The 11,480-nt window shown below is 39.6% G+C and overlaps 1 protein-coding gene across 1 annotated transcript in view; it reads left to right on the top strand.

Annotated features, from left to right (window-relative positions):
• The window catches only part of PXDN (peroxidasin homolog (Drosophila)), a 220,353-nt gene that overhangs the window by 146,785 nt on the left and 62,088 nt on the right, over window positions 1-11,480 (top strand). Inside the window, exons 10-11 of the mRNA XM_006882919.1 lie at window positions 7,458-7,730; window positions 9,505-9,621. Coding sequence (XP_006882981.1) covers window positions 7,458-7,730; window positions 9,505-9,621 — 390 coding nt within the window. The remainder of the gene's footprint in view (window positions 1-7,457; window positions 7,731-9,504; window positions 9,622-11,480) is intronic.

Genomic DNA, 11,480 nt, shown 5'->3' with positions numbered 1-11,480 from the left:
GCAAGGACCCTGAGACTTTGTCTGACATACTTTGGACATGTTGTAAGGAGGGACTGGTCCTTGGAGAGGGACATCATGCTTGGAAGGGTGGAGGGACAGCGCAGGAGGGGAAGACCCTCTGTGAGGTGGATTGATTCAGTGACTGGGGTGATCGGGCTGGGTGTGTCAGGGGCAGTGAGATTGGCACAGGGTAGAGCAGGGTTTAGGGCTATTGTACATAGGGCTGTGAGTCGCAAGCGACTCAATGGCACATAACAACAACAACAACATCTATTATAGAACAATGGAGAATGATAAGAAAAATGTTTAGTAGATTTGTTGTGTTAGTATGTAAAATGGTCCCTGGATGGAACTATTTAGCATGGTTTTTACAGTCTGAGAGCTCCAAATGTTAATTCCTTTTACAGTGAAATTTCTTTCTTAGGAATAGGAGCCTTATTTAATTAACTGATCTGAGCATATTGATACAAGTCCCTAACATACACATTCAGATCAAATACCTCCTGCATTCTGGTGTATAATAAGGTCATTGTAATGAGAAGGAACCAGCCATCTAGAAATCCAGCTGAGATGGGAAGGTCATGCCTTGGGGGCCAGACTTGAGCCATCTGCCTGTTTTTCTAAAATTGCCAAGCTAACAGTGAGTTTTACATTTTTAAATAGTTGAAGAAAATGAAAACAAGAATAGTATTTAATGAAACATGAAAAAGACAATTAAAATATCTGTAGCAAGTTATGCTGAAAACAGGTATATACACTTACTCATGTATTATCTGTGGTTTTTATTCTGCTTTGATGACAGAATTGAGTAATGACAGCTAAGACTGTATAGTCTCAACATCTGAAATATTTACTCCTTGGCCCTTTATAATAAAACTTTGCCATCTACTCTTTCAGACAGTAGTAAAAACAACAGTGCTCCTTGTAGTCATAATACTGAGAAGCAACAGTGTCAGTCTAGAAACTAAGGCATGCCTAATCCAGGCCATGGTGTTCACAGTTACATGCTATGCATCAGAGAGCTGGACAATAAGTAAGGATGACAGAAGAATCAGTGCCTTTGAATGTGGTGCTGGAGAAGAGTCTTGAACTGTGGACTGCCATGAAAGCCAATAAGTCTGTCTTGGAGAGGGTGAAACTAAGTTTCTCCTTCACGGCTAGGATTTTGAAGCTCTGTCTCATATACTTTGGGCACTTGTCCAGGAGAGACCAGTCCTTGGAAAAGGACATAAAGCTCAGAATGGTGGAGGGAAGGCACAGGAGAGGAAGACCCAGAATCAGGTGGACTGGAACAGTAACAGGGGCAATGGGAGTTGGTGTGTTGGAGTCAATGGCTCAGGACAGGGCCGACGCCAGAGCTGTTATACTTAGGGTCACTATGAGTTGGAAGTGATTGGATAGCACATAACCACAACAACAACTTGTGAATATACACATGTTGCTTTAAAGTTCCAGTGAGTTCAGCACTACTCATAGTAACTCTATGAACAACAGATCTGAACCCTGTCCTATCCTGTGCCATCCTTATTATCTTTGACACACTTGAACCCCTTATTGCAATCACTGTGTCATTTCATCTCATTGAGAGGCTTTCTGTCTTTTACTGACCTTCCACTTTTCCAAGCATGGTGTCTGTTTCCAAGGAATATGTACACACACACATACACATACACATACATACGTAAACAAATATCTATATTTTGTTGTGTTAAGTGCTTTGAGTCCGCTACAACTTATAGCAACTCTGAACATTTGGAACCCTGCCCAATCCTTGATCATCCTTACAATCTCTAACTTGTTTGAGTCCATTATTACAGCTACCACATCAGTCCTTCTTGTTGATACTTTTCCTTCTTTCCCTGACCCGCCACTTTTCTAAGCCTGATGTCTTTTTCAAAGGACTGACCTTTCCTGATAACATGTATGAGTGTGTGTATGCATATATACAGTTAGTGTATATATGTGCATTACACACCTATACCCTCTGTTTACTTAGAAGTTCTGTTCACCACAAGATAAACAACCCATTGAAAAATGGGCACAGGATATGAACAGACACTTCACCAAAGAAGACATTCAAATGGCCAACAAACATATGAAGAAATGTTCAAAATCCCTAGCTCTAAGAGAGATGAAAATCAAAACAACTATGAGATATCGTCTCACCCCAGTAAGAACAGCAAATTTAACAGAATAGCAATTAACAAATGCTGGTGAGGTTGTGGAAAAACTGGAACCCTTATTTACAGTTGGTGGAAATATAAAATGGTGCAACTACTATGGAGGGCAGTAATGGCGCTTTCTCAAAAAGTTGCAAATAGAAATAACGTTTGACCCAGAAATTCCACTACTGGGAATATATCCCAAAGAAACCATAACCAATATATTCACACCCATGTTTATCTCAGCTTTGTTCACAAATAGCAAGAAGTTGGAAACATTATATGTGTCCATCAAGAAACAAATGGATAGACAAGCTGTGGTATATTCACATAATGAAATACTATGCTGCATTGAAAAACGAGGAACTCATGAAATACTATACAAAATGGGTGTCCCTGGAGGACATTATGCTGAGTGAAATATCTCAGCCACAAAAGGACAAATACTGCATAGTGGCAGTGTTGTAAAATGGGACTGACATCTGGGTTGGGAGAAGACTGAGAAAGATGGGATAAATTTTGTATTCTGCATTGAAACAGAGAAAGAAAGAACTGTTTAAAAGGGTTATATGATTAGGTATTATTGTCATGACAGGAGTCCAGAATGAAGGCTGCATAGTGGAGTGGACTTGGGGTGAGGGATTGTCTAACAATGAAATAATTTTTCTTTCACTTTTCAAAGAGAGAATTAACTGGGGTGGTGGGAGGTTGGGCAGGGAGAAAAGTGCAACAATGAATAAATGGAATTCCAAAGTTTCTGTAAACTTTCATTAAAATTATTAAAACAAAAATTAAAACACACACACAAATAGAAGTTCTGTTAAGGAGCCCTGATGGTGTAGCATGTAACATGTTGGGCTGAAAACCAGAGATTAAATCCAACTGCTATTTCAAATCCACCAGCCACATTGTAGGAGAAAGGTAGGCGTCTGGTGGGATATCAGAGGCTGCACAACACATGGGAAGAGATTGCACTTGTGTCTCCTGTAGCCGCCAGTGGATTAGAACCTCCACAGAGGCACCACCTTTGGGTTAACAGTACAACTTCCTAGAGACCATAATTCCCTGAGAAAGATTTATAGCCTTCAAAACGCTTAAGTAGAGAACTACTGTGAGTAGAATCAGTTTGACTTGAGTGGGTTTGAGAGTGGCTTCTGTTTTTGTTTAATTTTACAGAGTCCTTTGTGTGGCTATTTGGTGAGTTATTAGGTAGAGTCGAGTTAGAGCCAACCCAGGCTGATACGTGCCCCCTCTCTGCCACCAGCAGATTTGAAGAGGCAGTAAAGCACATGGCAGGAAATTGCCCATCTTTCTCCCACAAAGGAACTGGTGTATTTGGCCCACATGACTCTGGGTTGGCAGCATAGCTCCTTGTCTTTATTTCTGGTCCTCTCTTACATGAATGTTACAGCATTCTGGCAACTCCGTTTTGTATCATGTTTTCTTTTTGATCCTTCATATTCAGGAGTCTTGCTCTCTTTGGATTTTGTTACTAGCTAATATTTATTACTGAATGGAAATTTCTATGAGATTTCAAGTCAGAGAAAAGGAAAAGAAATACAATGTTGCTGGGGAGAAAAGATCTTAATCGAGCAAATTTCTATAAAAGACTAATTGCACTGGGGAGGTTTGGCTGTCAGAGACATCTCCAGAGATGAAGAACAGTGACGTCAATCTGGAGACTAAGGGGTGCCTGATCCAGGCCATGCTCTTCACAGTTACATGCTGTGCATCAGAAAGGTGGACAATATGCATTGTACAAGGGATGATAGAAGAATTTATGCCTTTGAGCTGTGGTGCTGGAGAACAGTGTTAAATATACCATGAACTGCTAAGAGAACAAACAGGTTTGTCCTGGAGAGGGTAAAACCAGGCTGCTCCTTGGAGGCAAGGATTCCGAAGCTCCATCTGACATATTTGGGCATGCTGCAAGGAGGAACCAGTCCTTGGATAGGGACATTATACTTGGGATGGTGGAAGGACAGCTCAAGAGAAGAAGACCCTCTATGAGATGGATTGACTCAGAGACTAGGGTAATGAGGGTAGGTATGTCAGAGACAGTAAGATTGGCTCAGGATAGAGCAGAGTTCAGAGCTATTGTACATAAAGTTGTTCTGAGTCTTAGGCAACTTGATGGCACGTAACAACTACATGTATAGTATCGTTGTTAAGTCCTGTCTGATTGACTAACTCATAGCGACCCTATGAACAACAGCTCTGAACTGTACCCTATCTTGAGCCAATCTTACTGTCTCTGACATACCTGCCTCCATTGTCTTAATCACTGTGTAAGCTATCTGATCCAGGATCTTCCTCTCCTGTACTGACCCTCTGCCCTTTCAAGCATGATGTCCTTCTCCAAGGTATAGCAAATCCTAGAAATATGCTCAAAGTATGTGAAACAGAATTTTACTATCCTTTTTTCTAATGAGTAAACCAGTATTACCCTATGCAAGACAGACCTGTTTGTTCCTTGGCAGTCCAGTACTCTCCAGAAACCCTACTCAAAGGCATCAGTTCTTCTTTTGTCATCCTTAGTTCAACTCTCAGATGCATAATAAGCAGTTGAGAAGAGCATGGCCTGGATCATGTGCACCTTAGTCTTTAGACTGACATCCTTGCTCTTTATTACTTTTGGATTACCCTTGACAGCAGAATTCCCTAAAGCAGCTTATCTTTTGATTTTCTTACTGCTGGGGCCAAGAATGGATATGAGCAAGATGAAATTGTTAACCTCAATCTTTTCTCCATTTATCATGATGTTGTCAATTGGCCCCATGGTTAAATTATGTTGAGATGCATAAATATTGAAGACAGCAGTTCTTGGCCTTCTGCAGTAAACACTTCTTTCAAGTCCTCCTTAGATTCGGCAGGCGAGGTTGTTTTTTTGCTGCAGAAAATCAAACACTGAAGCCTTCTGTATGGATTGCATCTCAACATCTGGAAGACAAAAATTCTTGCCACTTGACCTGTTGGTAACATCATGATCGATGGAAAACAGATTGAAAGTGCCAACAACTTCATCTTACTTGGATCCACAGTCAGTAAATATACTTGGTACCAGCAGTCAGGAGATCAGGAGTCATGTTGTACTGGCAAAGTCTATAGTCAAGGACCTCTAGAAATTACTGAGGAGCAGTGATTTTAGTTTGAGGACTAAGATGTGCCTCATTCAGACCATGAACTTTTCAATCACTTGCCATGCATCTGAGAGCTGAACACTAAGTAAGGATGGCAGAAGAATAATTGATGCCTTTGAACTGTTGTGTTGGAGAAGAGTACTGTATATCTCATGAACAGCCAAAAGAACAGATAGATCTTGGAGAAGGTGCAGCCAGAGTGCTACTTGGAGGCAAGACAATGAACCCTTTTCTCATATGCTTTGGGTATATTGCAAGGAGAGGCTATTCCTTGGAGAAGTATATCATGTTTGGAAAGGTGGAGCGATGACAAAGGAGAGGAAGACCCTTAAACAGGTGAATTGACACAGTGACTGCCCCAGTGGGTTCAGAAAGTGTGAGGATGGCACAAGAAAGGACAGAATTCAGATCTGTTGTTCACAGGATTACTATGTGTTGTACTTAACTTACCTGCACCTAACAACAACAGAGAGCATCTAATGTCAAATGTAAAATTATACAGTTGTGGAAAAGCAATTGAGGAATGTTTCTGTTCATTCAAATTGTGGTTGAGTGTAAGTCTACAGAGAAGTTGGTTTTCTATTATTCATGTTATTGCTGTTGCTATGTGCCATCAAGTTGCTTGCGACTCATAATGACCCTATGTACAAGGGCCCTAAATGCCATTCTGTCCTGTGCCAACCTCGCTGTCTCAAACACAGACTCATTCCCACCACTCCACTTAACAGAATCGATCCATCTCATCCAGGGTCTTCCTCTCTCCCAAACATTATTCATACAAATTTTATTTTGTAACATCAATTACAGTACATACTGAAGAGCAGTAATGTCAGGATGGAGACTAAGGTGTGCCTGTTTCAGGTCATGGCCTTTGCAATTACTTGCTATGCATCAGAGAGATGGACAGTGACCAAAGATGATAGAAGGATAATTGATGGCTTTGTGCTATGGTGCTGGAGAAGAGTATTGGATATACTATTGACAGCTAGGAGAACAAACAGGTTTGTCCAAGAGAGCGTTAAACGAGGCTGCTCCTTGGAGCCAAGGATTCTGAAACTTCATCTGGCATACCTTGGACATGTTGCAAGGAGGAACCAGTCCTTAGAGAGAAACATGATGCTTGGGAGGGTGGAGGGACAGTGCAAGAGAGAAAGACTCTCAGTGAGATGGATTGATTCAGTAACTGGATAATGGGGGGGGGAGGTAGGTGTGTCAGAGACAATAAGATTGGCAAAGGATAGAGCAGGTTTTAGGACTGGTGTACATAGGGTCTCTTTGAGTTGCAGGTAACTCAACAACACATAACAACAATAGCAACAACATACCTTTTCTACTTGTGCAGGTAATTGCTTAATTTCAAAATTTTGGAGTAGGGTTGCTGATCTGAAGAAATAATGGTAATGGGGGTAGGGGAATCACTTGCCTTGTGTCTTTTTACATGCATGTGAAAATATCTATGGAATAAATTCTCAGAACTAGGTAAAAATGTCAATTTAATTTTGAGCTGGATAGCCATTATTACCCTTCATTTTGGTTAAGTCACTGTTTCTCCTAATAACAAAAAGCTCACTGAATTGATTCTAACTTATTTTGAGTTTCTAGCTGGTTTTTGAGACTGGGAATCTTTATGTAAAGAGACCACTCATTTTCTTCTGTGGAGTAGTTGCTATATTTGAATAACTACTCTTTCAATTGACAGCTAATAGATAATGCAGTACGTGCCCTGAGCTGTTTCTCTCCCTACAGATACTGTCTGTCTTATCTAAAAAAAAGTGCATTAATAAGCGTTTAAGGTTTTCTGTAGAGTTTAAAAATACGGCATGTACTCATAAGTTGCATTTTTATTTTTATAAGTGAAATTGAATTTTTTTTTAGTATACTCTAAATTCTATTACCTTTAAAAAGAGTGCTCTAGGTTAAAAGAATACTAGAAAGATTCCTATAATATGTTTAGAACAAACAAATGTTAGAATTTTTAGTACAGTAGACTATGTAAAGAAGACATTTGGCTCTTACCAATCAATCATAATTGCTTATTTCTCACAGGGTGTCTACATTTTGCTTGGCAGGAACTAGTGTAATTTTTTTTATTAATTTCAATGAACATGAGTCAAAATGTTTTGAATTGTCTTTTTCCTCTTTTCAATTGTGACAGCTCGACCCACATTTGTAATACAGCCCCAGAACACAGAAGTATTGGTTGGAGAAGGTGTTACTTTAGAATGCAGTGCCACAGGTCACCCTCAGCCACGGATCACCTGGACAAAAGGTGATCGAACACCTTTACCAAGTGACCCTCGAGTCAACATCACTCCTTCTGGTGGCCTTTATATACAAAATGTCATTCAGGAAGACAGTGGGGAGTACACTTGTTTTGCATCCAACAGCATTGACAGCATTCATGCCACAGCTTTTATCATTGTACAAGGTGAGTTTCGAGAAAAGTAAAGACATTGTAGTTTTTCACAGCATGGCTTGCCTTCTTGCTTTTTTTCTCTCCCGGTTATCATTACATCTTAGTACTCTTCTTTCTCCTTATTTGTTTTAGGTTTAACTACTACTGTTTAACTTTCTAGCTATGACTTGGAGATATTTTTTACCCCAAACTGGAGCTCCATTAATAAAAAGACTTTACTTTTTCTAGTTACAGCATTCCTAGTAACTAGAGCACCTGGTATGTCTAAATTTTTGTGGAATGAGTCAATATCCATATGAACACATAGCTATGCACATATATGTGGACTGGATTAATGGTCTTGAGTGCATCTTTGAATACTTTGCTGAGGCAAATTTTGGACATAATATTTTCTTTCGTTTTTATATTAAAGACTGCCATGTATTTCCAAATTGCTTAGTAAAATGAGTGTTTAAGTTTTAAAATAAATTGCAAAATGAGACATTTATTGAAAAACATTGAAACATTCTGAAAGTGTAAAATATGAAAAAAATTGTCTCTTTCCTTACTCCTCTCTTCAGCCACTATTTCTTTTCTCCAGAGATAGCTTTGTTGTTGTTGTTCAGTGCCATTGAGTCCGTAGACGACTCATAGAAACCTTGTGAACCAAAGAACTGAACACTTGTGAAATTTTCATCATTTCTCCAGGTTCATAGAGTTTCCAGAGGCAAGCTGTTTTGGAAGTAGATACCACTCCTACTTCCAAGCTTGTTTTAATTGGGGAGCTCCACCAAACCCTGTCCACCATGAGTAAACATTATCTCATTTGACATATCAGTGTCACAGTGTTTAGCATCACAGCAACCACGAGTTACCTCTGTACAGCAAGTGAACAGACCAGTGCTATACCACCTAGAAGAATGTTTGACCAAAAGCAATTAAAACCAGGCCTGAGAGCTACAGATTCAAATTATCCACCTTTGGCTTGGTATCATCACTTTCTGTCTTGAGACCCACAAAGCTCTCTCCCCAATTAAAACAAGCTTGGAAGCAGGAGTGCATCCACTTCTGAAAGAGCTTGCCTCTGGAAACTCTATGAACTTGGAGAAATGATGAAAGTTATTACAAGTGTTCAGGTCTTTTATTTATAGGGTCGCTATGAGTTGTCTATACTCGATGGCACTTAACAACAATAACAGGGATAGCTACTTTAATAGCAATTTCTTACTAATCCAATTTTCTTATTTTTTTAAATCTGTATATATATTCATTCAGGCTATGTGGTTTTTTTTATATGAAAATGGAATCATACTAGAACTATTGTGGAACTTGATTTTTTTCCCACTGATAAAAAGAATGAGACAGAAACTTGTAATAAGTAAACACAGATGTACTAGATGGAATTTTCTAATTATTTTCAAGTGTTCATTTAAGCTGAAGAATGAGATATTTTTAAGTCATCAATGTTTTCACAAAATTTGTTATGACATTGTTCAGTACTCTTGCTTACAGGATATCTTGTTAAATGAATGTTTTGTATACTTTTGCAGTATAATTCTAATAGTCATAGCCTGATAATCTTTCTATCTTTTATTTCTTATGCTGTTTTCTTTTCATACCATCAAACACATTGCACATAGCAGTAAGATATCCTGTTATAACTCTGATTATTTTCTTGTAACTTATAGAAGTGTACTTCTCTAGGATGAAAAAGAATTCTTAAATATTAGCTTTGATTTGTGGCATATTTACCTGATGCTATTTTTTAAAAAATTCATGCTTTAAATAATTTTTTTTCTCCTGGAAGCTCTTCCTCAGTTCACTGTGACTCCTCAGGACCGAGTTGTTATTGAGGGTCAGACAGTTGATTTCCAGTGTGAAGCAAAAGGTTATCCACAGCCAGTCATTGCGTGGACGAAAGGAGGTACGATTTCTACCCTGAATTTCTTTCTTCTTCTCTATTACATGTCTTCTTTAGGACCAGAAATACAAGGTGGGGGGAGGACTGCAGGGACCTTGTACTCATTACCATCTAGTCAGAACTGATTCATAGCTATTGATCATTGGGTTTCCTCCGGTTGGTTCTGAGGCTGTTTATTTCATGAGAGGAGATAGCCTGTCTTTCTTCTGCAGAGCCACTGATATTTTACAACCACAAGAGAGACATAGCCTTTGAGTTAACTGTGCTGTGCTCTAAAGACTATGCTGCCAGAACTTCCTGTTTTAACCTAGGCCTAACAAAATAAGACTTTCTGGAAAGTCCCAAATTCTGATGAAATCTGATTGCATGACCTAGGCTCTGAGTAAAGGGACAAATGGACCTAAATGTCCTCCATAGTTTCCATTGCTGAGGACATTACTCACATGTATCATTGCAGGAAATGCTAAAATGGCTCTTGCTCTGGGAGGGACGTGGGTTGCTCCTTTTTTTTTTTTTTTTTTTTAAACTGCCTTCTTTGACATTGTTCCTGTGCCTTTGCCTATTATTACACACATTATTAGCATTTTCAGGGAAACTTAATAATATGCAAGATAGAAGTAATCTAGAATCCAGTAGCAGAATATTTAAAACTTTTCATGTTACTTTAATTCTCAGAGTGTCCATTTGCTGTAATGACTGTTGATTACATTGATTCCTTATATGTGATTTTTGTACTTTTCAATTTTTCAAATGACCATTGGTCACGTTATTTGATAAATAAAGGTACAGATGATTTCTCCTGGTGAGGTCAGTATCCTGGATGCATAATGTTAGGTGAGAAGCCAGCTATCTCAGAGCTTCAGAGCCCCTTACTAAGGTGGATGCAGGGTGGTCGTGGGAACCTACACTGGGCTGGAGACAGAGACCTGGTGAGACGGCTTGGGATTCTTGGGACTAGTTCTGGTGTGTGTGGAGCAGCCTTTCTAAGAAGAGACATGCTGTACACCAGGTACTTTAAGCTCACTATTCTTAGGCAGTTGATACTTGAGAACAGAAGTTTATCCTTAAAACTAATTTTGCGATAGTGTTTGCTTTTAAATAACTCCATAGCACCATACCCTTTTCTGATTCTTCTCTTTGTACTTTTAGACCCAGCTTGCAATCATCTTCTCTTCGAAAATGTCCCATCTGTGTTGTAGTCCACCATCAGTGTCCCCATGTCCACCTGGCTAATTCATATTTGGCACTTGGCTCACAGTACTTTCTCAGACTTACCTTTCTTGCTGAATCCCTTTTCTTACTTTGAATTATTTGGGAATTAAAAGGCCTTTACCTCTGTTTGTTGCACTTAGTTAATGACCTCTTGGAAGTAACCCAAAGGCCAGAGCGAGAATCTCTTAGTTACTCAATGAAAGAAAAATGGACAGTCTCTTTCCATATAATTTATGTTGTTGTTGTTGCTATGTGCCGTCAAGTCGCTTGCGACTCATAGCAATCCTAAACAGCCCTAAACCCTGCTTTATCCTGTGCCAAGCTCACTGCCTCTGACACTCCCATCCAAATTACCCCAGTCACTGAATCAATCCACCTCATAGAGGGTCTTCCCCTTCTACACCATCCCTCCACCCTCCCAAGCATGATGTCCCTCTCCAAGGACCTCTCCCTCCTTACAACATGTCCACAGTATGTCAGATGAAGCCTCAGAATCCTTGCCTCTAAGGAGCAGCCTGGTTTAACCCTCTCCAGGATGAATCTGTTTGTTTTCTTGGCCATCCAGGGTACATTCAATACTCTTCTCCAGCACCACAGCTCAAAGGCATCAATTTTCCTTCTGTCCTCCCTAGTCATTGTCCAACTCTCTG

Source organism: Elephantulus edwardii, unplaced genomic scaffold (assembly GCF_000299155.1).
Source record: "Elephantulus edwardii isolate Elephantulus edwardi_28Jun2011 unplaced genomic scaffold, EleEdw1.0 scaffold00025, whole genome shotgun sequence".
NCBI classification, from domain to species: domain Eukaryota; kingdom Metazoa; phylum Chordata; class Mammalia; order Macroscelidea; family Macroscelididae; genus Elephantulus; species Elephantulus edwardii.
The sequence above is the reverse complement of the archived record's forward strand: the minus strand, read 5'-3'. Positions and strand labels throughout refer to the sequence as shown.